Source organism: Notechis scutatus, chromosome 2 (genome assembly GCF_049901735.1).
Source record: "Notechis scutatus isolate UNSWTSFEM ecotype Mainland chromosome 2, rNotScu1.2, whole genome shotgun sequence".
NCBI lineage: Eukaryota > Metazoa > Chordata > Lepidosauria > Squamata > Elapidae > Notechis > Notechis scutatus.
This window is the reverse complement of record NC_142010.1, coordinates 111,964,632-111,992,537: the sequence shown is the minus strand read 5'-3', so window position 1 is coordinate 111,992,537 and position 27,906 is coordinate 111,964,632. Positions and strand designations below refer to the sequence as shown.

General features: G+C 38.2%; 1 protein-coding gene and 1 long non-coding RNA gene across 3 annotated transcripts in view; one reads left to right on the top strand and one right to left on the bottom strand.

The window, feature by feature from the left end:
- The window catches only part of LOC148132182 (uncharacterized), a 32,430-nt gene extending 32,069 nt beyond the window's left edge, over positions 1-361 (bottom strand). The window contains exon 1 of the long non-coding RNA XR_015747670.1: positions 251-361. This is a non-coding gene — a long non-coding RNA (uncharacterized LOC148132182). The remainder of the gene's footprint in view (positions 1-250) is intronic.
- SLC16A5 (solute carrier family 16 member 5) lies at positions 4-27,872 on the top strand. Of its 2 annotated transcripts, XM_087955825.1 has the most exons (6): positions 474-618; positions 774-872; positions 7,461-7,708; positions 18,839-18,982; positions 19,458-20,303; positions 24,880-27,872. In XM_087955825.1, the coding sequence occupies exons 3-6, from the start codon at positions 7,489-7,491 to the stop codon at positions 25,119-25,121; spliced, it is 1,452 nt and encodes a 483-aa protein (XP_087811951.1). In that variant the 5' UTR covers positions 474-618; positions 774-872; positions 7,461-7,488; the 3' UTR covers positions 25,122-27,872. The 2 variants fall into 2 exon arrangements, with proteins under 2 accessions (XP_026523210.1, XP_087811951.1); XM_026667425.2 differs by lacking the exon at positions 774-872 and having other exon boundaries at positions 4-618.
- The last annotated feature ends 34 nt before the right edge of the window (positions 27,873-27,906 follow it).

The following is a 27,906-nucleotide window of genomic DNA, read 5'->3' as shown; positions in this document are numbered from 1 at the left end:
TTTATTGGTGAAGAAACTAGAGAGTGAGTAATAATAGTTCATCACCTCATCCTAAACGAAAGTGACAAAAGGCTCAGAAGAAAAATACAACCAACATATCCATTTACACCCACTTGGAGCCTGAAAAATAACATGTAAGTAACATCAATACATTTTTCGCCTCAGCAGCAACCAAGATCTTGGAAATAATAAAGCCGATCTCTGATACATCATGATCCAAGAAGATCCGAATCAAGGTGCCCAAGCGCACCTTTGCTCCTTGATCACGCGATCTTCGGGGGGGAAAGCGTCAACCCTTCCCTCGCTTTCCACAAACGAGGCACCTTGGGAGCCAGGCAGAGACTCCTCTTTTGACCTCTGTTATCTTGGATTGGTCGAGCAAGCAGAGATAATCTGTGCTCTCCAAGCGCGAGTCTCCTCCTCCACCTCCGCCTTCGCTATTGCCGCCGCCGCCGCCGCCGCCCCCGGCAGTCAAGGCGGCGAGAGTTAAAAGCTATTTCAACCCGGCGGCCCCGCTGGGAAGAGGAGCGGGAGAAGTGAAAGGAAGGTGCCCCGAGGATTCCCTGCCAGGGAGGGATCCGTCAGCCCCGCGCTTCTCCCTTTGCCCGGGTTAAACAGGTAAGAAACAGCCGATCGTCTGAGATCCTGAGCCGGAGTCACTTCGGCGAGATTTTTTATTTTTTTTTGGAGGGGGGAGCGGGCGGAATCTTAAAGCTAAGGGATCCATCCCACCCCGGGTCTTTCTTTCCCTTCTTTTTTCGCTCCCCCATCAGTGGATCCGGCGGCGTGTAATCAGCGGAGGGGAGGAGGGATCCAGCAACACGTGTTTGAGATAGCAGCCTTCTCTTTCTTTTCAAAGGGCAGGCAGCGAGGTTTGGGCTTTTTCAGTTTTCACACGAGGAAGCAGCTTCTTCCGCTATGTTGCCTGGATCCCGGCCTGAAACCTAATCAGTCTCTGCAGTCAGGAAGTTGGCCGCTTGTCTAAGACCGTCGCTTCAGACGGAGATCGGAATTCCCAAGATATACCGTAGTTAGAATGTGACTAAATCAACCTCGGCCCCCGACCCTGTTTTCTAGAAAGAGGGGCTCCCACCTTGGCGCTAAAACAGAGGCCTGTTTCCGTCATGGCCCCGTGGTGGGCTCTGAAAACTAATGCACAAAGATCCAGACTAAACAGGAGTGATGATTGCCATTATATTTTAGGCAACACAGAGCTCTGTAACAACATGAAACTAGCGCTGTTTCTGCTCTTTGGAGAGGCAAAGTTGAGTTGCGAAATGCTATCACGGGGAGAGTAGCTGAGAGATCTCTACACTTGATAACTGCATTCACCCAAATTGTATCTTACAGCGATGTGTTCCAAGCTTCCTGGAATCCCTGGGAAACTTCATGGGATTTCATGAAGAATTGCGGCGACGGCGCGTGGGGGGGTTGGGATTCATTTGAATGCAGTCAGTATTCTCTGGCTCAAACTGTTGCTTCTGGATCAGGGGTTATGGGAATTCGTTTTAGTTCCAGGAATTTTTTCCTTAACAGCCTGAAGAAGTTTGAAAACCCCTACCTTATAGGATTACGATGCAGGGTGCTTCCAAATGAAAACTTGTGAAATCAATGACAAATTATTGCACAATTTTATTCATTCAAGACATTCATTGAAAACCCTCATTTGTTTTTCCAGCATATTTTTGTCTTTAAAAAAAAAAACCTGGGGGGACGTCTTTTTAAAGGATGGCGTAATATACCCTTCAGAAAGTTAAATCTTTTTGTGCTATTATGCTGACTCTTTAAAAGAAACTTTTTTAAATGTCGAAGAAATTTGTCATTGTTCAGTGCATATTTATTTTCCTTTGTAGATATCAACACTTTTTTCTCTTGGTTAGCAATTTTTTCCATTAAAACTGTACATTTTCTTAAATATTAAAGGAACAATTAAACATCAGTTAAATGAACATGTTATAGCATTATACTTGTATACATGTATAACACACTTTACAAATGTGAAAAAAACCATTATTATTTTGTTTTACTATAATAGAGTTAATGAACATGACCAAAAAGTTTAAACATTAGTATTAGAAAGGTGAGTACTTGCAAAAAAAATCATTTGTTGTGTTTTATATACTAATGATAATATAAAAGAAGCCAGACTGGGTGTTAGCGCTACTTTTAAAAAATGTGTTCATTTAAATAAAGCGATAAAAGTTACTATGACAAAGGGCAAAGGCTAAAAATAAATCAATGTCCTACAATATGTCAAAATGATACTCCTTTAAATAACTGGGTACGGGTTGCGACATGGATAGGACACAGTGAAATGCATAGTCAGAAAATGCACTCTGCTTCTAGATAGTATGGAAGTCAGTTACAATTCTCTCAGCTATTTAAGGGCAATTTTTATATTAACTGTAGGGACTCTTTAGAAGCCCCTGGTGGTTTTTCCATTGTAATAGTTAGAAAACCTCACTTAAGTTATATAAAATTACACAGAGTAAGAAAAATCCAACTAAATCAAGAAGAGAGAAATGTGCAGAGGGCAATAGCCTTTTAAAAGAATTTCTGCAGAAGAAAGTAAGGCAGCTTCCTGGGATGACCCAAGAGATCTTATCAGCCTGCCTATAAAGGAGGTCCTCAGAGCACTAATTAAGGTATGGTGGCCATAGCAGCTACCTGTGCAGGCAAACGCCACAGACACCTTCCGCATGACATGCCCCTCTGTGCCTAATGAATAGTTGCTGAGGTAAATAATTGCGGAGGGGGTGACTGCAGGTGGGATTGGAGGGCCCCAGTTCTATTTGTACTGGATTAATAGTTGGAGCAGCTGTTTCACTGAAGGGCCACCACTGCTTTAGTCTTGACAAGAGCGTTCTGAAGCCCTTGGATCACAGTTCCTTTTTAAAAACATATTACTTTATTCATTACATTAGCAGCCTGAAATGTTAGCGTCAGAATAAAATATGTGGGTGTGTAGTTGGTGGGTAGGTTGAGTAAGAAGTGATAAGATGCAGGGAGTGCTACTTACAAGGCCATTCGTAAAATGTTTGCTGCTGATAGTAAAAACTTGCTGGTGATGATGAGCTAATGAATGCATGTAAAGGTGGTTTAAGAAACGTTTAACCCTGTTCAAGATGCCAGCGTCACAAGTAATGTTTTCCAGTTAATTTGGTGGCTTATTGCTCAACTTTCCTTTGAAGATTGGTCAGGAATGGACGCTTGAAGGTCGATTACAGTACACCCTGGCATAGAGAAGGAACTGTTCCTCAACTGATTTCTTAATAATGACCTTCCTGATATCAGATTAATGTCTGCTTAGTCATTGATTCTGCTTAATCAAAAAATGCTGAGCAGAAGAGGCAACCTTTGTGGGGCCTGGGGTAAACTTCAAAATACATTGAACAGCTATAGGTGGCTAGGCAATGTGATAATTATCCCACATTTATGTATAAGAATCATTTTGGGATGGGGTGGGGGAGATGAACTCCATTCTTGCTGATTGCATCCATACAATTTTGTGTAGTGAATGCCTTTTGTATTTTTTTCTGCCTTTTTTTTTAAACTTCCTAGACTAGAAAACAGACTTAGAAATACTAATCAAGGCCAACTCTGCACAGCTCCTAAAATATGTCTTTATACAGACTTTGTATACTTGGTGGGATTTTTTGGGGTCCAATCCAATCTGGTCTGGGCTCGGCTGTATAAAAAAGAAATTTGGAGACTGTGCATTTACAGACAGACTGGGGGTTTCAACCAATGTCTAGAGCAGGGGTCGCCAACCTTTTGGACCTCAGGGACCACCAAACTCATAATTTTTGATCCCAGGGACCACTAACCGGTTGTGTGGGCGTGGCCTAATTTGTGGGTGTGGCTTGGTGGTCATGTGACTGGCTGGGCATGGCTTGTATGTAAATATTATAAATATTTATATAAATATTGAATTTTTTATAAAAAGCAACTTTTACCCAAAATCAGGCAAAGCAGGCAGATTGAGTTGCTCACAGAATCATTCAGTGATCTATTTATTTGCCATCGGCTAGCTCAGCCTCTCAAATATGCTTGCCAGTCTGCACTGAATTTGCTTGCAAGCAAAACTTCAGTCCTAAGAGGTTCGGCTGTGCTGAGCTGAAGATCTAAAGACTAGCTAGAAACCAAGAAATCCAATCATTTCCTGCTTCCTAGATAATCTAAATCTCCGGCACAGCAGAACAGATGATGGTTGGAAAAAGGAAAAATAGCAATTTAGCAGGTAAGTTTACCGGGTAAGGAGTGAGTGGGCGGGGAGGGTTCCCATGGGCCATCTGGATGGCGCAACCTTGTGTTTCTACACAGCCTGGATTAATTGCTTTGTGGTGGTGCCCTGGGGGTGAGATTTCTCTGCGGCCCACCAAAATTTTCTTGCGACCCACCAGTTGGTGACTGCTGGTCTAGAGATGGTATCCTTTGTCTTATGTTGAATATTGAATAGCCTTCTTGGCATATATGGAAGATGTCTAAACTGATATTCTGAGTGACATAAGTTTCATAGTAGTATTGTGAGAGTAAAGGACAGTATCTTGATTTTAGTTTTCAGTCTGGATCAAGTGCTTATACCAGTTATTCACTGCTTTTGCTAGTGGTTTATTTTGAATGTCTGTGAGCAAGTACCAGATTATAATCCAAAGAAAATAGTTTTTCTTTCCCATTAATAAAACAGACTATTTCCCATTATGATATTTTTATTAGTTTATCAAAAAATAAAATACAGATAATTTACAAAAATGAAAATAATGGAAAATTAAGAAAGGCAAAGGGGAAGAGTGTAGGGTAAAGTGTAGGGTAAAGTGTAGGGTAAAGGGGAAGGAGAAAAAATCATTGGTGATTCCTTTTGGCACTGTAGAATAAGATAATAATAGACAATCCTTACTTTTATATAGTAATATATACTGACCATTTATATATCAACAAACTTATCTAATCAGCAAAACCCAATATCAAAGTTTCATTTGTTTCCACCTCAAGCACAAATTCCAAAAGTGGTTTCCAAGTAGAAACATCTGACTGTTTCTCAAATAAGCTACTTAAATAAAAAATGACTTATACTAATCTTCCTGCTGTATTGTAAAATTGTAGATCACTAATTTTGCATGTGCATTCTTGCATGCATTTAGGATAATTCTAAAATAAATTTAGGATCAATATATTAAGCATGACTATAGTACTTAAACCCTATTGCCATTATGATCCACTCTTGTAATAATGAGATTGTCCCGGGAGTCCTCCATTTTGTCTATAATTCTAGACTGTGATTACAAAGGTTACCTAAGAAACCAGTTGCACTAATACCTTTTATGAAGAGCCCATGACACATATTCTCCAATCAGTTTGCTCAGTGAATCTGGAGTGGAAAGTGATTTGCTGGACGTGTACAGATCCAAAAGAGTTGCTTTTGGTCCTCATGTTGAAACTTGGATCCTGCAGTTTCATATTCTTTGTTCAGCATTAATCTGAACAAAGGTTATGCAACCATATGGAACATATATTTCAAGGAGCAAATTTGGTATGGGATTTTATACCAAAGTACAAAGGAAAGATATAAAGATCAGCACAGTCTTTACTAAAGGAATTCTCTTCCAGATCCAGTAGGTCAGTCAAAAGAGACACATGTACTACTACTGCTTTTGATAGGATTTATGGGTTTGAAAACGGACTACTGCCAGCATGACCCCCATTTAGCCCTAATTGCCCAACAGAAGAGGCATTGTGGATTCCCATCTCAACTGGCGTGGTGGCAATGGCATTTGCATCAAAGATACTTGGGAATGGGAGCAGAGTCACATCACCCCTGTTTAATTCCAAACTAGCCTCCATCTGACTTTCCATTCCCTGTATGCAGCTTAATTATACAAGAATAGTTAATTATTTAATTCTAAGAAAGAATATTAAAGTTTGCTAATCCTCCCTCCCTCTCTTTCTCCCTCCCCCACTCCTCTCTCTTTTCCTGTCAGTTTTTTAAAGTAGCAAGTTTGTTGTCAGGAACTGTTTAAAAACCTGTTGATTCCTACCCTAAAAATAGGATATTTTTTTTTAAAAAAATCCCTTAATTAAATAACAAAATAAATGTCTATAAGAGAGCTATATAGGCTAATTTATCTTGCTTGAGAAAGAAAATTGGAGGACGGCATACTGACATTTCCTTGAAACTGTGAAGTATTTCCTTTCTTCAGAAAAAGGCACGTGGTGTTTTTCAAGCAGACCCATGCAATCCTGTTCCGGACAATACGTATATTTGCTTTTCTTGGCTATTGGTAGCTGGCTAAGATGAATGCCCAAATATTTCTCCCTGCAGAATAAATATATCTTATTCATTCAAGCAGATTATTTCTTTGTCTTTATTGCACATAAAATAAACGTATGGTGCTTTGGTCTTATGCATTCCTGTAGCCTGACAAATTACATGTGCCCTTTATGAAATCTTAAGTTTCTCTTTAGATATCTTCACAAGTAACACCCCAAAACATTGGGAAGGAGGATTTTCTTATATATATATTTAATACCGTAGATAGACAATAGAAGACATCAATAACACTTTCAAACCGTTACACATATTTTGGATACATGTGTGAATATATCCTTAAAATGCATAATGACATAGTGGAAGGGATTTGAAATTTAAGTCCTGCTATCCAAATATCTGAAATTATACCCAAGAGGAGCTACAGAATTTGTGCAAGAGCATTCACTGTAAGTCTGGTTGTGAAAAACAAACAGATTTACAAACTTTGCCTCTTCCTGACACAAAACATTTACAATACTTGGTTGAGACAGGGAAATGGCATAACAGAAGGGATGTGGGATTTAAAGCCTGCTATCCAAACACCTAACATTACACCCAGAAGCAGCAGAATTTGTGCAAGAACATTCACTGCAACGCTAGTTATGTAAAACAAATAATTGAGTTTTACAAACATTGCCTCTTCCTGATACAAAACATTTACAATATTCAGTTGAGACAATGAAGTGACATAATAGAAGGGATATTAAATTTAAAGCCTACTATCCAAACACCTAAAATTACACCCAAGAGAAGCATGAATTGTGGAAGAGCATTTGTTACATGACTGGTTGTAAAAAACAAATAATTGAGATTTACAAACTTTGCTTTTTCCAGGCACAAAACATTTTTGATATTCAGTTGAGAGAATGAGGAAACTTCATGGGCCAAGAGCAGGTGAAAGGTAAAAGCAATGAGAACAGAGTACTAAATGTTGGTTATTGGCCACTGGAGTTGTACCTAACCTATTACCTACAGGCGTTTACAATCTTGTCACATAAAGCAAAACATACAAAATAAAATGGGTTGGTGTGATTCCAAGAAGTTGTGACTGGGACGCTCTGTATTAAAACTGAAATGAACTACTCTCTGCTGTCACCTTAGCACTGATCCGATTGTGGTTTGTCTCCTCATTTGCCTGCTGTCTTCCCATTAGGTATTCTGTGAAAAGACACTTTGCAAAGATGCTCCAGGAAGGAGAAGCATCCCCAAGAATCATCAAAGACCAGGATCGAGGATGGGCTTGGGTGGTCTTAATAGCCACCGTGCTGGTTCAAGGTCTAACACTGGGTTTTCCTTCATGCATTGGAGTTTTCTTCAAAGATCTGCAGCATGATTTCCACGCTACCAATAGTGAGACATCATGGTTCCCCTCCATCATGACAGCTGTCCTCCATGCAGGTGGTAAGTATTTTGTTTTTATTCATAAACTTTTTTCTGAAATGTCATCGAGGTCCCATGAAAAGAGAACAAGAAGACCAATTGCTAACTGGCAAATAATGTTCTAACAAAGAGATCTACCCAAGGTATATTTTCTCTTCAAGCTTTGCTATATGGTTCTACTTCTAGACACAAAAATAAATCTTCCTCCCTAATCTCCAACAATATCTTCCTCATCCCCCCAAAAATAGGGGTGGGATCCTACCGGTTCGGTCTGGTTCTATAGAACCAGTAGCTCCGAAGAGCAGCTGACACTGAACCAGTTTGCTGGGATGAAGTTTTGGTCTGCTGTTTGGCCCACCCGTCTGCCCGGGCTCTAGGCTGTCCTTTAGTGGCTGTGTTTTCCTCCTCAGCTGCTTTGCGCAGCACAGCTGAGTGCTGCTCGTCAGCTGGAGAAGGTAAATGCTTGCCGGAGATGGTAGTGCACACACATGTGCAGTGCGCGTTTGATGTGCATGCGCGCACTCCCCGAACCGGCTGTTATTCCGGTCGGATCCCCCCCTGCTCCAAAACCACTTTCTATCTGACAACTACAATATCATGAACAATGGAAAGGATTTCCTGATAGTTTGTGGGTTCTGACTGAATTCCATATACTAGCTGGCTATCTGGCTGTCTATGTAACTATGTTTGCCCTTTCTTTATTATTTTTATAAACAATTCAAGGTGGCGAACACACGTAAATGCTCTTTCCTTCTCCTATATTCCCAGCAACAATCTTGTGAGGTGGATTGGACTGAGAAAGTCCCTGGCTCAAAATCACCCACCCAGCTAGCTAGCCAGCTTTCATGCCTAGGATGGGCTTAGAACTCACGGATTGCTGATGCCATAACCACTATCCATACTAGCTCCTTTTTAACAGATTCTTAACAGATAAACAGTTGGAAGGGACCTTGTAGGTCATCTAGTCCAACCCCCCAACCAAGCGGGAGACCCTACACCATTTCTGACAAATGGCAGTCCAATGTCTTCTTGAAAGTCTCAAGTGATGGTGCTCCCACAACTTCCGAGGGCAAGCTGTTCCATTGGTTGATTGTTCTCACTGTCAGAAAGTTTCTCCTTATTTCCAGGTTAAATCTCTCCTTACTCAGTTTCCATCCATTATTCTTTGGCCTACAGGCGCTTTAGAAAATAGCTTGACCCCTTCCTCTCTATGGCAGTTCCTCAAATATTGGAAGACCTCTATCATGTCTCCCCTGGTCTTTCTCTTCACTAGACTAGCCATGCCCAGTTCCTATAACCGTTCTTCATATGTTTTAGCCTCCAGTCCCCTAATTATCCTGGTTGCTCTTCTCTGTACTTTTTTTAAAGACTCAACATCTTTTTTGTAATGTGATGAACAAAACTGGATGCAGTATTCTAGGTGTGGTCTTACTAAGGCTTTATAGAGTGGTATTAGTACCTCCCTTGATCTTGTTTGTATCCCTCTGTTAATGCAATTTAGGATTGCATTAGCTTTTTTGGCTGCTGCTGCACACTGCTGGCTCATATTTAGCTGGTTATCCACTAAGACTCCAAGATCCCTCTCACAGTTAGTGCTATTGAGCTTGGTTTCACCCAGTCTGTATGTGCACTTTTGGTTTTTCTTGCCTAAGTGTAGGACTTTACTTTTCTCTACAATGAATTTCATTTTGTTAGATACAGCCCGGTGTTCTAGTCTGTCAAGATCCATCTGGATCTTGAGCCTATCTTCTTGGGTGTTAGCTATTCCTGCCAGCTTAGTATCATCTGCAAATTTGGTAAGTTCCCCTTCTATTCCCTCATCTAAGTCGTTAATGAAGATATTGAAGAGTACTGGGCCCAAGATGGAACCTTGTGGCACCCCACTGCTTACTTCCCTCCATGTAGACTTAGACTCATTAAGGACTACTTGTTGAGTACGGTTTGCCAGCCAGTTGCGAGTCCATGTAGTGGTGGTGCTATTTATTCCACTTTTTTCTGCCTTACTAAGAAGTAGGTTGTGGTCTACTTTGTCGAATGCCTTGCTGAAATCTAAATATATTATGTCCATAGTATTTTGCTGGTGTACTAATTTAGTCACTATGTTGAAGAATGAAATAAGATTGGTTTGGCATGATCTGTTCTTAACAAACCCATGCTGACTGCTAGTTATTACTTTTTATTATCTTTTCCAGTATCTTCCCGGGTATTGATGTTCGGCTGATTGGTCTATAGTTTCCTGGGTCTGTTCCCCCCCCCCCTTTTTTTTTTTTGAAGATGGGAACCACATCAGCTCTTTTCCAGTCCTCTGGTAGTTCTCCGATGCTCCAGGATTTTTGAAAGATATGGTGCAGTGGTTCTGAGATGACCTCTGCCAGCTCCTTTAAAACTCTGGGATGTAATCCATTAGGCCCTGTTGATTTGTGTTCATCAAGATCAGACAGGTGTTCTCTTACTTTTTTTTTTTTTTTTTTGCTTATTTTAACTTTTATTTCTGGTCTGTCTTTTACAGTTGTGTTTTTGGTGGGTTGAGCTATAGTTTCTTTTTGCATGAAGAACGATGCAAAGAATGCTTAATTTTAATTAAAATTGATTTTAATTGCTATTTTCTTTGCTGCTTTTTAAAATAAGGTCAGAAGGCTGATTAATTTTAATTGCTTAATTTTTTTAATTGCTACTTTTTTCAAGTAAAGTTATTCCCAGAAAGCTGAGAATTCATAGTAATTGAATTAATATGTGCATATTTTATCATATAATTGAGAAACAGTTTAGTGTAGAGATTAAGGCATTAGAAATTGCACTGTGAACTCTAGCTGTCACTTTAGATACAAAACCAGCTAGGTGACTTTGGATCACTCACCTCACACAGTTTCAGCCCTAAGAAGACAATGGCTACGCATACACACACATACTCTTTCTCAGTCATATCTCTTTCTCACATATATACTTAAAGTTGTTTTAAACAAATATATGTGTTGGCTTTCTTTTCAAGGCCACTCTGTGCTCTGAGCCTGTGAGAGAAGTACTAAAATTTCAGCCAACAGACACCACCCTTTACATGCCCTTGAATTAAAGAGGAAAGCACTAAGCCAAATAAAACTTTCTGAGCATTTTCCCCCTATCAGACAAATCTTTGTTACAGTCATTGACCAATTCAAAATAAGAAACAAACCAAGGCAGGGAAAAACATTTAACACAAAAATCCATTGACAAGATCCAAATAAAACTCAAGAGACCGAATCACTAAACCAATTCTTAAAGATTCAGTTAATGCGCTCAACTGGCTGCATCATAAAATTGGGCCACATTGAGGACTCATCCATACAACCATTTTGTTGAATTCTTCTTGCATGTTAGAGATGGGAGAAAAATCATGTCAATTTAGTCTGTGTGGTTCCCACAGCTTGCCTTTCTTTCATGTGCACTCAGAACAGCGCTGTGCTCTGCTATTGTGTCACAGCATATCTAGTGGGTCAGTTGAACAGAGCCAAGCTTCACTGCATTATTCCAGGGCTCTTCTAAGCATCTTAGATTGTGCTCTTGGGGACTTTTGTTTCAGGATAATGGGGAAAACACTACTTGCATTTCCGAACATCTGAAGTGAGTCAAGACTGCCTCAGCAGTTGGCTAACAGTGAGATGGAGGTAATGTTACGAAGAAAGTCCTCTGTGAATAGTTAGTGTGATATCCTTGTGCTGTGGCAAGCAGGATATGTGGTTGAGCCTTAAAGAGTAACGTTTACCTGACAATAAGGTACATCTGGTTTGTTAGTCAAAAACAGAGTTCTAGGAATGATATAAACACCTTAACAGAATGAGCAATACAATAAATGATAATACAGCAGAATATCCCCCGTGCCACAAAAGCAGATCCCATCTTCCAAATTATGAGATGTATTCTCTAAGATTGCCAAGGAGAAAACATTAAGACAAATTGAGGGAAAGGTCCTACATTACCTCAAAGTGGGTTGATGTAAAACTTAACTGATAGGTTGGAAAATATCCATTTCCCTCCCCACAGGACCACTGAGCAAACTATGAGTAGTTCATAGACATCATTGTTCTATCGATCTAGCTTTATATTGCAAGCACTGAAAAATTATTTAAAATAACTCCAGGACAGCATGTTAAATTTTAAAAGATGAAAGGGTTGCATTTTTATTGAGAGTGTACAGTTGGAGAAAAAAATGACCATTATCTCAGGCAAGCAGTGTTAGTGGTAGCAACAAAATTAGCGAGAAGACAGGATAGAGAAAGGCAGGAACAGAACTTTAGCTGTGTCAGAATGGATTTCCTGTCCATCAATGGGTTGGAACCTAGGGAGATCCATATATGCACCCCTCAAAAAAGCAGTAGACTTGCTAGAATATAGATAGTCAACTGCAGTTCTTGCTGTAGCTTGTTATTATTGAAATTATTAAGGTTGATTGCACAGCCAGCCAGATGTTTTTATGGCTGGTCCATAGTCACCCAAACATTTAGATTGGATTTGGCATTTTTATCCACCTATTGAGTTCTTCCCAAGAATCTTGTTCTTGTTTGATGATGTTAAAAATATTATTACAGGATTATGACTTGTATGCCATCCAACTCTAAATGACTGTGGGTGGGTTACAGCAATCAAAGAAATTAATATAAAATAAGAAACATTTAAAAATGAAATGGTAGTGCTTATTAATGTTCTATCTAGGAGCTATGCCTGAATAGTTTAACAGTGTATTTTGCACACCTGCAAGATTTCATTAGCTATTTATTCCATCGGGTAGCAGGAACACCTGGTTATTATCTCTTTTATAAGTGAACCCGTGATAATATTGCATCAGATCTTTAATCACCGCTGTTGTTGTGCTGGCAAGGAAAGGATTATGTTCTCTACTGAGTTGGGAAACTTAGTGAAATATTTCATTTGGAAATGATTTCTTTTTATATCTCATAATAGGCTTTGGTTGCTCTTATATAATGCATGTCATTATTAAACAATTGCTAGGACTTCTAATAGTACAATATGAGCTGTTTCTATTGACATTGCTCATTAGCACAGTGCTCTTGATGAATTTGACTGTTTAATTTATATACTCTTGATCTATAAATAATATTCAAACATTAATATTTATGGCAGCTTAAGTTACTGAATGGGGTGTACAGGTAGTTAACAGTTAATTTAATGACCTTCAAAGTTACAAGAGCACTGAAAAAGTGACATGACCATTTTTCACACTTATGACCATTGCAACAGCCTTATGAACGTGTTCAAAAATCAGATGCTTGGCAACTGACTCATATTGCAGTGTCCTGAGATCATGTGATCACCTTTTGCAGCCCTCTGACAAGCAAAGTCAAAGGGGAAGCTAGATTCATTTAACAGTTATATTTACTAACTTAACAACTGAAGTGATTCACTTAACTGTGGTGTGGCAAGAAAGGTTGTAAAATGGGGGAAAACTCGCTTAACTGAGCAACAGAAATTTTGGGCTCAGTTGTCATAGGTTGAGGACTAACTGCAAATCAGGAGTGTCAAACTCAAGGCCCACGGGGTAAATACGGCCCACAGGGCTGGCCTGGAAATAGCAAAGGACCAGCCTGTGGTGCAGCCAAAACTTCCATTTTTGGCCTGGATAGCCTCCTGCAGCATCCTGTCAGCCAAAATGGTGTGTGGGGGGGGCTGCATGTGGCTCCTTCACGTCCCATTTTGGCCAGCAGGCTGCTGCAGGAGGTGTCTGTCCTGTCTCCCTCCCTCCTACTGGCTGGCCTGCAGAGGAGAAGTACAATGCTGATCCAGCCCTTAAAGAAATCCATTTTGACATCCCTGCTGTAAATGATAAAATCTGTATGAAATCTCCACCACACAAAATTTCTTTTTTGCCAACCCTATTTTCTAGCCCACTGCTCAAATAGAGCTAGGTAATCCTACCTATGACTCCTCCTCCAACTCTATCTTATGTCACAACACATAGGTATAGGTGTAGCAGCAGCCCCCAGATCTTCTGTCTTAGACTACTTCTCCAGATCTTTCTCTCTCCTGGCTTTCATGTTCTCACTGTTTATTTTGACAGGTTCAAAGGTTCTGGGGAGTAGGCTTATGCCGGTCATTCCAAAACTAACATTTGATGCTTTATCTTGAAGTCCACCAATATCCCAAATTTCACCTTGCTTTTATCATGAATTTTTGGAAGCTTTATAGCTGACCAGATTCTTTTTTGCAGTTTAGTAAGATGGACTAGAAAGAAAATAGGCTTTTTCTAAATAGAAACTACCCAGAATTGCTGGAAGTTGGGCAACAAATGCTTTTAAATAGTTATAATAAAATTTTTTTTGACAAGAAAGACAAACATGTCTGGATAGTGAACATTGCAATACCTGGAGACAGCAGAATAGAAGAGAAAGATCTGAAAAATCACAAAATATAAAGACCTGAAAGTAGAAGTATAATGACTTTGGCAAAAGAAAGCAAAGATAGTACCAATAGTAATTGGCTCCTTCGGTGCAAATCTAAAACATCTGGAGTACCGCTTGAACACCATCAGCTTTGACAAAATCACCACGAGTCAATTGCAAAAGGCAGCTTTACTGGGAACAGCTTACATCCTGTGATGGTATCTTTAATATCATCAAACAATATCTCCTTATCCTAGTCCTTGGGACAGACTCAATAGATGGACAGAAATATCAGATCCAGTCTAAATATCTGGCTGACTATGTGACCAACCATAATAATAATTATTCTTTAAAATGTAAAATAAAACAGGTAATGCAGGTAATAACAAGACCTGGCAACAGCTAAGAGCAAGAATGTTGAAGAAAGAGATAAAGGAGCTAACTCTGGATACACAAGATCAAGTCTTAAGAACAAATGCATACAAAGGCAATATTAAGAAGTCAGCAACAGATAGCAAGTGCCACCTCTGCAAAAAAGTTGAAGAAACAGTGGATTACCTGGTGAGCTGCTGTAAGATGATCACACAGACTACTGCAAACAGTGGCATGACAAATTAGTAACAATGGTGCACCATTTGCCTGCAAGCAAAAACTGATGGGACCATAAAACAGAGAAAGTCATAGAAAATGAAGAACCTAAAGTACTCTGGGACTTCGGAATTCAAGCAGACAGGCGCTTGCCACAATACACATCAGACTTAATAATTGTTGACAAGAAAGACAAAAAAGTCTGCATAGTGGATGTGGCAGTACCTGGAGACAACGGACCAAAAGAGAGGGAAGTGGAGTAGATAACAAAATACAAAGATGTGCAAATAGAAGTAGAACAACTGTGGCAAAAGATAGCAAAGTTAGAACCGATAGTACTGTAATAGGTGCCTTGCTTACAATCTCAAAACAACTGGAGCAGCACTTAAACACTATTAGCATTGACAAATTCACCACCAGTCAGTTGCAAAAGGCAGCTTTAATCAGAATAGCTTACATTCTGTGGCAATATCTCTAACATCATAAAACATCAACATCTGCATATCCCAGGTTCTTGGGAAAGACTTGGTAGGTGGATAAAAATGCCAAATCCAGTCTGAATATCTGCCTGACTGTGCAGCGAATAAAAAAATATAAAGCAGCAATATAATGAAGAATAGGATATGAATATTAATAATCAACCTTACAGGCCCAGTCTTTCTAAGTTTGAATCACAATGGATCAGCCTTGACTTTGGTTGATCTCTAACTCACAATCAATACATCTTGTCTTGTGCATGTGCATCCAAAGCCCACATGAATGACTTGATTATATATATTATTAAGAAGAAGGAAGAAATATTTAAGCTCCACACTGATTAATCACGCAATTTTGCCTTCTGATGCTTTGGGAAATAAGTTGACTCCCTCTTTTTTATGGGAGCCCCTCAAATATTGGAATACTGTTATCATGTCAACCCTAGTCCTTCTTTTCTCTAGACTGGCCATATCCAATTCTTGCAACCATTCTTCATATGTTTTTGTCTCCAGACCATTAATCATCTTAGTTACTCTTCTTTATACTTTTTCAAAAATCTCAACATTTTTTTTGTAATGTGGTGACCAAAACTGGTTCTAGTATTCCAGATGTGGTCTTCCTAAGGATTTATAAAACAGTACTAACCAAAGATTGTATTAGCTTTTGGGGCTGCTGCCAGACACCGCTGCCCCATATTCAAGTGATCATCCGCTAGGACTCCAAAGTCCCTCTCATAATTACTATTTTTGAGCCAGGTTTCCCCTAATCTGTACTTGTACCTTTGGTTTTTCCTGCCTAGGTATAAAACCTTACTTTTCTCCACATTAAATTTCATGCTGTTGGATAGGGCTCATTGTTCAAGTCTGTCAAGATCTTTTGGGATCGTGAGCTTGTCTTCTAGGGTGTTGGCTATTCCTGCAGTGTATTGTCATCTGAAATTTGATTAGTTACCCTTCCATCCCTTCATCTAAGTCATTTATAAAGATATTAAAGAGTACTGGACCTAAGATGGAACCTTGTGGTACCCCACTGCTTACTTCCCTCCATATAGATGTAGTACCATTAAGGACTACTCATTGAGTATGGTTTGTCAGCCAGTTACTAATCCATCTGGTGGTGATGCTATCCCACATTTTTCTAGTTTACCAAGAAGTAAGTTGTGGTCTACTTTGTCAAATGCCTTGCTGAAATCTAAGTATACTATGTCCACAGCGTTTCGCTGGTTTACTAATTTAGCCACTTTATCAAAGAATGAAATAAGATTGGTTTGGCATGATCTGTTTTTAACAAACTTGTGCTGGGTACTAGTTATAACTTTATTTGTTGCTATATGTTCATAGATCTGTTTTTTGATTATTTTTTCCAGTATCTTCCCAGGTATTGATGTTAGGCTTTACTGATGTTCACTCTTAAACAACCTGAAAATAGGGGAAAGGAGCAGGATATCATCTTGGGCTGAATTAAATAACCACACTACTGATTAAGTAATATGAGTAGTTAGGAAATTTTCCATCATGTTATTCTCAAGGACACACAAGAAGAAGCAGGCTGAACTTGATTTGCCCCACATAAGGCCTACAGCTGAGTTGATAAATGTATGAGAGTGACAGGATAGAAATGACATGGGGAATGACAGAAACCTCTACACTGTAGTAGCTCCACCTCATGAAAAATATAATCTGTCCCAGTTTTCTTCAAGTCAAATCTACCTGTAGCACTGTAAATGAGGAGGACTTTTGAGATTTCATTTGTATGTATTAAAAGTTGCCAACATTCATTTAGGAGAGCTCACATATCTTTAAGAAGCACACATTCATGGAAGGGAACAATTCTTGTCCATTGCAAGAACTTTCCAGGTACAGGGTATTTGTTGCTCTCTCCTATCTGATCCAACAGGAAAACAAAAAGATCTGAACTTTTGAGAACTTGGGCCTTTCATCTAAATTTCAAAGTTCAAGAGTAGAGCTGGCTACCAGGTTGTTTTTCATGGTTATGGCTGCCATCTTGCCGCTCCTTCATCTGACATCTGCAAGTCTGAAGTTTCAGATGCCCAAAATTCTACCCTTTCCACAGAGTAGTAACTCAAGTTCAGCCTTGTCTGATGAAACAGAGAGACTCCAAGAAGGCTGCTTAGGGAAAACAGATCAAGCACTACTATCACATCCTCTTGCGCTAGAAGCTGCTAAAATGTCAGGTGACCTTAGCTGTCATGCCCTTATGATCTCCAGGTGGAATGGTAGTTCTTTTTCAGAGAGACACCTTGTTCTTTTGGGGTACAAAAATCATTCATTTCAGCCTATTACAAATTATGATAACATTTCACTTCCCATTCACCCCTCCTATTTTCTGATGGTAATTCCTAAGACAATCATACATAGAAGGAAAACTAGATGTAATTAAAGTACATTTCTCTGGGGGGAAGTATCCTTGGGATACTTATAAAAAATTAACTATGATGTCTTTGTATGCTGCTGTGTGTGCTGCTGGATATGTGCCTAGATAGTTCACAGCTTGGTTATATTAATAATAAGTTACTCAATAAAGAGCCAATTTGGAGTTGTGGTTAAGGCACCAACTGGGAGATAGTGACTTCTAGTCTTGCCTTAGCCATGAAATCTGGTTGGATGATTTTAGGCCAGTCACTCTCTCTCAGTCCTAGGAAAGAGGCAATGGCAAAGCACTTTTGAAAAACTTTGGCAAGAAAAAAAACCTGCAGGGCCTTATCCAAACACTTTCTAAGAATTAAGACAAAATTAGACAGAAGAAAAACAATTACTCAGTAGTAAATATTAGTAGTAAGGATGTCTCTACAACAAATTACTGTTCATACTGTTCTTCCATCTCAGGATCACATTTCTCCTAATTTTACATACTTGTTTAAACAAAATGTTTTTATTCAAATTATTGTCCTCCTTCATCTCAAGTGTTTTATGTCAGTTATATTGATCTTGTTCCTTATTTGGCACAGTATATTCAGATTGATATTATATTCAGATCCCCTCACATGCTCTCGGATTATTTCTTGCATTTTAAAAAACATGGGAATCACCCAGTTTGTCTTTGGAACTTTTATCTGAAACTGGCATCCACACCATTCTTCTTTCCTCTCTACATGTGGCCACATTTTCAAGTTCAGATTCCCAAATACCCTTAACAAGATTGGCTAAATATGGATTGAGAATAGACATGCTTATAAGGCAATTTTGTTTTTGTTTTTTCCAAACACAAGATTATTTTATCTTTCTTCAGAATTCTTTCTTTATGTAACGCAGCAGCAGCAGCAGCAAAAACAACATGTGTGCAGGGAGGAGAATAGATCATAATGTGGAGGTGTTGAATGAGGAAGGGAAGATTCAGGTTTGTGCTTGTCCTTCATTATGGAAACTCACTGAGTAATTTGACTAGTCATGTTTTCTCAGCTCAGCCTATCCTCCAGGTTATAATTGTTGAGATAAACTGAAAAGAGATTCCTATAGGACAGGGGTATCAAACTTGCATTGTCATGTCATCATCATGTGATATATCATAACTTTCCCCCTCTTCGCTAAACCGGGCATGGGTATGGCCAGCGCATGATGCATCCGGCCCGAAGGCCATGAGTTTGACAGCCTTGCCATAGGATATACATCTAACAAATGCAACTATTTGACTATGCTGATTGCTGTACTTTTTTGAAATTTGAACCTGAACTTTCTGCTTAATGTTCCCTTCTCAGGCCCTCTTTGTAGCATTTTGGTGGAGCGATTTGGCTGCAGGATAACAATCATGGTGGGAGGCCTGCTCAGTGGAGTGGGCATGGTTGCCAGTGCTTTCTCCAACTCACTTGGTGAGCTTTACCTAACAGCTGGATTCATCACTGGTGAGTAGACTAAAAGTACAATGAGATGGTTTGTATGCTTTCCTGTTCACTTCCTTTTTCAGAGTTTATATTCCTACATAACATGAATCCAAGTTGCAAATGGTGATAGACACTATTCAGATTTTCAGTAACCTTAATAACATTTAAAAAGCTCATCTCAGTTATCTGCAATGTGATGATTATCCACGGTTGCTACTTCAAACGTCACCAAAGGAGTAGTGTTTTTAGTAGGAGGTGGGTAAGATCTTCTAATCAGACACATTCTTACTGGAATTAATACTAACTAATGTAGATTAAGAATATTGTTCATATCCCACCTTTGTTCTATGTGGTACCCCAAAATAATTCATTTAATATACTTCAAGCAAAGTGGTAGGTGAATTCTGGTATCATAAGCCTACATACACAGAAATGAATAAAACAAATGTTATGACTGCAGATTCATATTTTTCTTTCTTTCTTTTTTGATTTAAAGGCCTGGGATCATCTTTTAGCTTCCAAGCAGGTATCACTGTACTTGGTCATTATTTTATGCAACGGCGAGCATTAGCCAATGCCCTGGCCTCTACTGGGATTTCCATTGGCATGACACTGTGGCCACTAATTTCCCAATACCTGCTTGATGAGATGGGCTGGAGAAACTCATTTCTAATCTTTGGGGGAGTGTTGCTGAATTGCTGCGTGTGTGGGGCTGTGATGAGGCCAGTCCCAGTTAAGCTGACTGCCCTTTCACCGAAATCTTGTTCTGAACAATCAGCTGGAGGAATGCCCAATGGTAACACTTCGCATCATAAAGAACAATGTCAGTCAAGATTTACTGTATGTTCCCAGATCCTGAAGAAGTACTTCGCTTTTGATATCTTCTGCAAGAACAAAGGCTACCAAATCTACACCCTTGGAGTTACCTGGATGGTGATGGGTTTTGTGCTGCCTCTCGTTTACTTGGTGCCCTATGCCATCTTAAATGGAGTGGAGGAACAGAAAGCAGCCTTCCTAATTTCCATTATCGGATTCATCAACATATTTATGCGCCCAATGGCAGGCCTTGTCTTAGGCCTTAGTGTCTTTACTGGCAAGAGGATCTACCTCTTTAGCGCAGCTGTGATGTTCAACGGCCTGAGCAACCTCATCTGTGCTGCTTCATCTGAGTATAGTATTCTTGTCCTCTATTGCTCAGTCTATAGTGTCTCCATGAGTGTCATCGGTACACTTCTCTTCCAAGTGTTAATGGAAGTAGTGGAAATGGACAGGTTCTCTAGTGCCTTGGGTCTTTTCACCATCTTGGAAAGTATCACTATTCTTATTGGACCCCCTCTTGCAGGTAAGAGGTATATAGGAATTGGTCCCAGTGGTACTGTTGGCACAGATTTTGCATGTAATCGGAATTCACTGTACTGTAAGACTTAAGAGGCCATTTTATGCCATCAGTTAGATGACTATCTAGCCTCCACTTGAAATCATCCAGTGAAATGAAGGCTATTGCTTAATTCCATGCTCCCTTTAGCATTTGCGGTACATTTCTCTGCAGAATGATTACTACCGCTTTAAATGGCAAATATTAAGGTTTTAGAGATTTAAGATTACAGCAGTCAGCATTAAAAAAGGATTATATAGGAGTAGCAATCCAGTAATTAGCAAACAACTTCTTTGATAGAACATCTAGTCTTTCGCTTTTATCTCTGCTATCTATCTACTTGTTCTTCATAGCCTTTGCCACAGCCAAATTCTAGTCCAGTAAATCTCTTATTCATCTTTCAGTTGTTGCTAAATAATCTAAATCCCACAGTGATCCAAGTTTGGCATAAATGTGAGGAAAACAAGACGAACATGGCAGAAAAAAATTAAATTCCCTCCTTGCTGCTTCTCTTATCTCAATGACTTGCTTTTTTGAAAAAGTAGGAAATATTTTAGCTAAAATGCAGGCATAAGTAATTAATGTGTGTGTGTGTGTGTGTGTGTGTGTGTGTATGGTATTCAGCTTTGTCAGACGAACTCAATACACAAGCCTGATGATGGCAGATGAGATTCTGCCGAAACGTCGCTACAACTTTAAAAGCACAACTATAATGACGTGGGAAAATACCTGAACAAAGCTGAATACCATACATATAAATACCCGTGAAAACTTAAGAAAACATACATATAGAGCATATATATATATGCTGCCCATATATAGAGAGTATGTATGTTTGTGTGTGTGTTGTTGTTTTTTGCTATATTGATCATGTGAATTTCAACAAGATGATATATCCTTACATATTTCAGGGAGTCTCAGTTGTGGCACTCTGGTCTACATCCATTTTTTCAATAAAAACAAGGGGATCATATGTATTGAAGTTACAAAATATTGCTTTAATTCTTAGAATTAACATAGCGTATTCTAATGTAAAAATAAAATTCTGATTACCATGGAATAAGTCACCAAATATCAGTTACTTAGATTCATATATCGCTTCACAGTGCTTTATATCCTTTTCTGAGTAGTTTACAGAGTCAGCCTATTGCCCCCAACAATCTGAGTCCTCATTTTACCCACCTCTGAAGGATGGAAGGTTGAGTCAACCTTGAGCCTGGTGACAGTCAAACTGCCAAACTGCTGGCATCTAGCAGTCAGCAGAAGTAGCGTGCAGTACTGCATTCTAACCACTGCACCACCTTGGCCTTTCCTCCCTCCCTCCCTCCCTTTGCAGTTGTATCCTTTGGCTCACCAAAAAAATCTTCTAAACATTTTTTTGAAAATTTTAAGCATTTTTACTCACAAGTGGGTCTTGAGGAATTCAGTCTTTCTTGTTGGTGAGCATGCTGATACTGATAAAATACACTACAATGCTTAGACAAAAATATATATTAATTAAATAAGCAGAGATTAAAATTAAAGAACAAATGAAATACAGTAGTTTCCTTTCTATCTGTACAGATGAACTCTTTTTTTAAAATAAAAATTGTATTGATTTTTAAAAACAAACATAAACAAACAAAACATAAAACATAAAAACATAAAACATCTTTTTTGAAAGCAGCTTGATTACATCTCTTCGTACAGACACAAATTCAAATTCATGTTCATTTTATATACCATTCCATATCTTATTATTACCATTCTGCATTTTCTATATAGCTTCTTCCCTCTTTTAACTTTCTTAATTTTATTTTATTTATTTCATCTTAATTCAGATCATTATACTTATATTCTTTGTCTGTCTTGTTTCCAGCTGTCTATTATCTTTCCTCATTAAACAGAATTTCTCCTGTAATCACTGATTGGAGTATGACGCCTTTATATCTTTCCCCCAAATTTATAACACTTAGTATAATACATAACTTCCATTCGGATTCTGCTTAGTACATTCAAAAGTTACACACTGTATTTTAAAAAGAGAAAAAATTATAAATATATAATATAATTAAAACAACAATCCATACCAATTCAAATCTATTGTTAATATTAATATTCATTTAAATCTTAAACATTTTACACATTACTTTTCAAATAAGTATCATACTTCTATGGGAACACTTATAAACTTTCCATAGTTACTTCCCCCACACTTCAGTCATATTTTAAAACATTATATCATTAAAATGTTCCCATTCCTTCCTAGTTCAATTCTCTCATTTATTTCATTTCATTTATTTTGTTCACAAAAGTTTCACTAAATTACACTGAGTATTTTATCCCACTTTTTAATCATATGTTGTTTCCAATTTTCTAATATTATTTCTAATACAAATATAACAATACAATCTTATGTACCTTTGCAGAATCACTTTTTCAGTTAAATTTTTACCCATTATCTCTAAATAAGTCCTGTTTCTTTACATCCTGCTCCACACCTTTGTAGCTTCTCTTCCCTTCCTTCCTCCCTTGCTTCTTCTCTCTGCCCTTTTTACCCCCTTGTCTCTCCACCTCCATTTCCCTCTTCTGTGTTCCCATTTTCTGTTGCTTTCTAACATTATGTCCACTTTTCACCTTATTTTTCCCTTTTTTGGTTGTTTTATTGGGTCTTAAAGTCTCCATTCTCTTTCCCCCCTATCCCCCTTCTTCTAAGTAAAGTTACTTGTTCGTCAAAGATGGCTTCTTCTTTGTCCCAATTTTCTTGTTGTGCAGTCTTTTCTTGTAGTTTCTCATAGGTACAAATCGCCATTTCTAAGAATTGAAAAATGGAGTCAAGAGAGCTCTTCCCTTCTTGTTCTTCTTCTTTATATTTTTTAAATTCCATTTTCAGTTCATCCACAAGTGATGCCATTGTAAAAAAAATTTCAAACAACCACCCAAGTGTTTTTAGTCATTCAAATATAATTTCCAAAAGTCCCAAAGTCACCAAGCAATCCAAATACACACAAGCTGTTTCTTTTAACACTTTCTTCTTTTTTTACTTTCTCTTCCTGGGGTTACTATTTAGTTACAAAGTTCCAGTCAAGATGTATCTTTTAGAAGTCTTGTTAGAATTTAATCAGATTCTTTTAAATTCCAGGCAGTCTCCTCCTTCCAAATCCTACTCTTATTCTTTTCCTCTCCCTTCCCACTTACAGCAAAAAAAAATTTTTTTTTATATATTCAGAAATCTTTATTGTCCCCTTAACATTTAATTATCCAATTTAATTACCTCTTGATGCCAAAGCGGGTTTTTCCGATTTCTCATTCATCTCTGTTCGCTGTCAACGTAAGGAAGGAGAGTAAAAGAAAAAAAAACCTTTCCCTTTTCACTTCATTCGCTGCTTCCGAATTTTCTTTGGGAGCAATGTATCTTTTTTAAAATTTAAATTCCAGGATTCCTTGGTTGTTGCTTCTTATCCCGGTCAGCCAAAACTTTCACTTCTTAACTTCCTCCTGCACTTTCTTTTCTGGATGAGTGCTTCTTTGAGGCGGCCATTTCTGACCGCCGCTCGTTCACCTTCGGGAAAGGGAGTTTAGCCAGCTGGGGAGGAAAGATGCGGCTTTCCTCGACCCTGCTGGGATCTCCCCCCTCTTTGCCACCTCTACGGGGTGGCTTAGCCCCAAAGCCAGACTGGCTCGGGACGCTCCAGCGGCGAGCCCAGGCAGAAACCGCACACAATCGCAGATTCCTGCTTGACGCCGAAGCCCTGCAAACCGGAAGTCCCTGTACAGATTAACTCTTAAACATATTTGGTAGTTTAAGTTAGTTTAAATGTCTTCTAACATGTTTAATTTTTAAATGAATAAAATATTTTATATAATTTAAGGGCTTTTATACAATATTTCACAAAATGGTAGAGATACATTGATCCATTATAATTAATCAGCTGGATCCAAAGGGATTTTAATTCTCTTTAGTGTGTCTGTTAATAGAAGGGGCAGGCATTTTTCATCATTTTTTCCTACTTGTACTATCTCCAACATATTTCAGGAGTCTATCCAAACTCTCTGGAAAAGATTATATTTCTTATAGTGTACTATTCAATTCTGAGAAACACTTCTTTTAATATCCAGGTAATTTCAATATCTGAAAACTTTGGGAAAGCAGCATGTTAAATTCATATGCTGCAAACCATTTTTTTCATTCTTAAAATACAGTTACTGTGTAATTAGCAAATGATGATACTCTATGCTTTGTATTAAAATATACTGGAAATGATGGGAAGCAAGTACTGACAATACAAGAGTTAGAGATGGCAAAAAGAATGTCAAAGTAGGGGAAAGCAAAGGTAATTAGAATAACAACAATTCTGGGTGAATAGTTATATTTCTTATCTTCATTGATGGTCCTCTACCAAATGTAGGAAACCTGTTACTGCCTTCATGGGTTTGGCTAGCTCTAGACCATATTTCATAGACCATTTAGGTATTGGGGGCTGAATATTTACATATCCTGATTCTGCATTTGATCGCCAAATATAGTGTATGTTTTCATAATCATGTATCTTTTCTGTTTCAGGTCTTCTTGTGGATGTTACAGGACACTTTAGTTATGTCTTCTATGCTTCCAGCTTCTTCATGGTATCAGCTGCTCTGTTCATGGGTCTTAGCTTTTGCACAATGGAAGCCAACAACAAATTAAAAGAAATGAATAAGCCACCCCCTGAAGATTCCTCCAAAGGAAAATACACAGAAGTACCAACTGCATTTGTGCCTATGAAAAGCAGTCCTCCTGAAGTAATCTATATAACAAGCATCTGAATGCAAAGGAGCTGAAAGAATGTATTATTCAAAAATGTAAAAGCTGGGGGAAGGGACATCGTACAAAGAGAAATGCCTCTTTTTCATGTTCACCTCCTTCCTGATACCACTGTCTACACAGTTCAGATTTATAGAGAAATTATCCAGATAAGAAGATACGCAAGCACTAAGGAGCACTTTAAACAAAATGTACAAGAAACAAGTTTTATGACAGCATCTGATATTACTTGAAGCATAATGAATTGCTGTTATAAGGTTTTCTTACAGACTCTTAGTAAAAACAGGACATTCATCCTTTTGATTATTATCTTGTTCTCTAAAACAAGCAAACTGAGCATAATATTGCTTATATAGGGCATTTGGTTTTGGAGAAGTCTATTGATTACAGTTAAGCTTATTTTGAAGTCAACTGGTGGACTTCTTTCCCAGTATGAGTGCAGAATTCTTATTTATTGATCTTTACTGTTAGTTTCTTAAGTGTTAAGCAGAATTGTCCATCCCTGTTTTATAATTTGAGGGCATTTTCTATATAGAGGAATGTATCATGCCACTTAAAGCAACCTGAGTGGAATTATATGCACTGCTGTAACCAAAGTGAATATTTTCTGCATTTCAAGGCCTTTTTATGGAGACAATAAAGTCTCAATCCTGAAACTGCAAGTTAAAGTGGACAGCTCCAAAGTGCCTATGCATTAACCAATCGTGTCTTAATTTTTTCTTTCTCTTCGAATATATGTTGCTGCAAAGAAAGTGTCATGACACTTTCTAGAGCTGTGGTGGCGCAGTGGTTAGAAAGCAGTATTGCAGGCTCGCTAATTCTGCTGACTGCCAGCAGTTCGATTCTTACTGGCTCAAGGTTGACTCAGCCTTCCATCCTTCCAAGGTCAATAAAATGAGGACTCAGATTTTGGGGGCAATATGCTGACTCTGAAAAGGTCTGAAAAGCATTATGAAGTGGTATGTAAGTCTAAATGCTAAGTCATGACCATACAGTGAGGTGGACAGCTGATTTTTTGAGTGGACCAGGAGATCCTGTTACTTTCAAAATGTCAGTACAGCACAGGAAGTCATTTTTGTTCTTGTCTTCACTGACATATAGTAGGCTTCCATGGTCTCTGTAGAGCCAAATCTTTACATACATAAAGATACGTATGGGTGTAAAAAGGTAATCTTGTAGGTTTAAAGAAAATTAGGTATTAGAAATGCTGCTTGTCTCAGGCAACAGGTTGAAATAAAGATAATTCCTGTTCTGGATTGGAATTATCAACAAAACTATACAGTTAAGAGGATGGTATTTCTCTTAAATCTTTTCTGTTTTACTCTGAACATGATTTCCTTTGCCTATTTTTTTTTAAACAGCAGTATTTATATGGAACATGAGTATGTTTCAACCCAGGCTGGCTTACTTGCTTTTGACAGTTCAGCTCTTCATTTCATATTCTACTCTTCTATTTCTAACCTCTCTGTAAACTTTCACCTTATTTAAGTCTTCTGAAGTCCATACTGGTTTTTAATGAAAGAAAATATTCGCTAGGAACTCAAGCACTTTAAGACATATAGATTCAAAAGAGCAAATGTTGAAATGAAGTAAGAGGGAAGTCACAGCCCTACTGATCAATCTAAAAGTTGACCTTAATCTATATGAATTGAAATGACAGGAATGCAGGATTGGCCCAAAGCATATTGGTGTCCAGAAGCATTAAAATTAGCCCAAGATTACTTTGTGCTTTGAATAACTGGGGGAGAGTGTGGGTGGGAGAAAGGGAAAAGGAATTTACTAGAATTGGATGAGTGAAGCTGAACACGCAGATGGCATGTCCACAAACATGATTTGGAAATATCCTACTCTGAAAGTCAGATCTCCAACCTTTTTAAAGTCCAAACATGGGTTTTTTTTCAGCACGATACAATGAAAATAATCTTGCGCATGTGAATCTCTGTGAACATAGTGTATACAGAGTAGAAAGAGAGAAAAATCTATCTGCATAGGACAAACAAAATGTATTTTCAATCTTAAACACACTTCAGTTATTAAAATGCTGCTACCAAGGTTAGAGTGTTACAAGTCATGAAGAATACTTTGATCTATCAATAGCCTGTCTATAACACTTAGTGGAAATTTAAAAATCAGTAGCAGGAAGGGATTGCTGCTACCTTTATGCCCTACTTTTTAAGATGGCTTGGGGTCATCTGGCTGGCTAGTGTAGTGGAAAGAGAAAATTAGTTAAATTTTAGTCTAAATTCTTAGATTTCTTACTTTATACAAATTTAAATATCCCAAAGTTCTAATGCAAGAATGTAATAACATTTATTCAATATTAAATACTCCTCACCCACTGAATGGAACCTTTTTTCAAAAGTTATAAGTTATTTCATAGGAAGGTTGATTAGATGGTTTTGAAACAGAAAAATGATACCTAGGTAGACTTCTGTCTTAAAGTAATTTGCAATGCCTTAGTTTCAGGATTGTGGTCAGTTTATTACTAGATAACTGCATTATTTACTGGAAATTTTATGGGAAGCCTTTCAAATGTCTATGTCAGTTAAATGCACTCAATAACACTTGTAAACTTGGAAGCACTAAAGTGTATCACAGAAGTTTTTAAAATGCAACTAAGGAAACAAAGAACCATTGTGCTTGTTTCAGGATTAAGAGACATCTTATTACTTCTTTTTTCTGAATACATCATTTGAAAAGAGTCCAAGTCTGCTTTTTCTGTTCTTTTTGAATAAAGCCTCTCTACATAAAGATTTTTCAAGACTCTCTTTTTAGTTTTGCATTTGA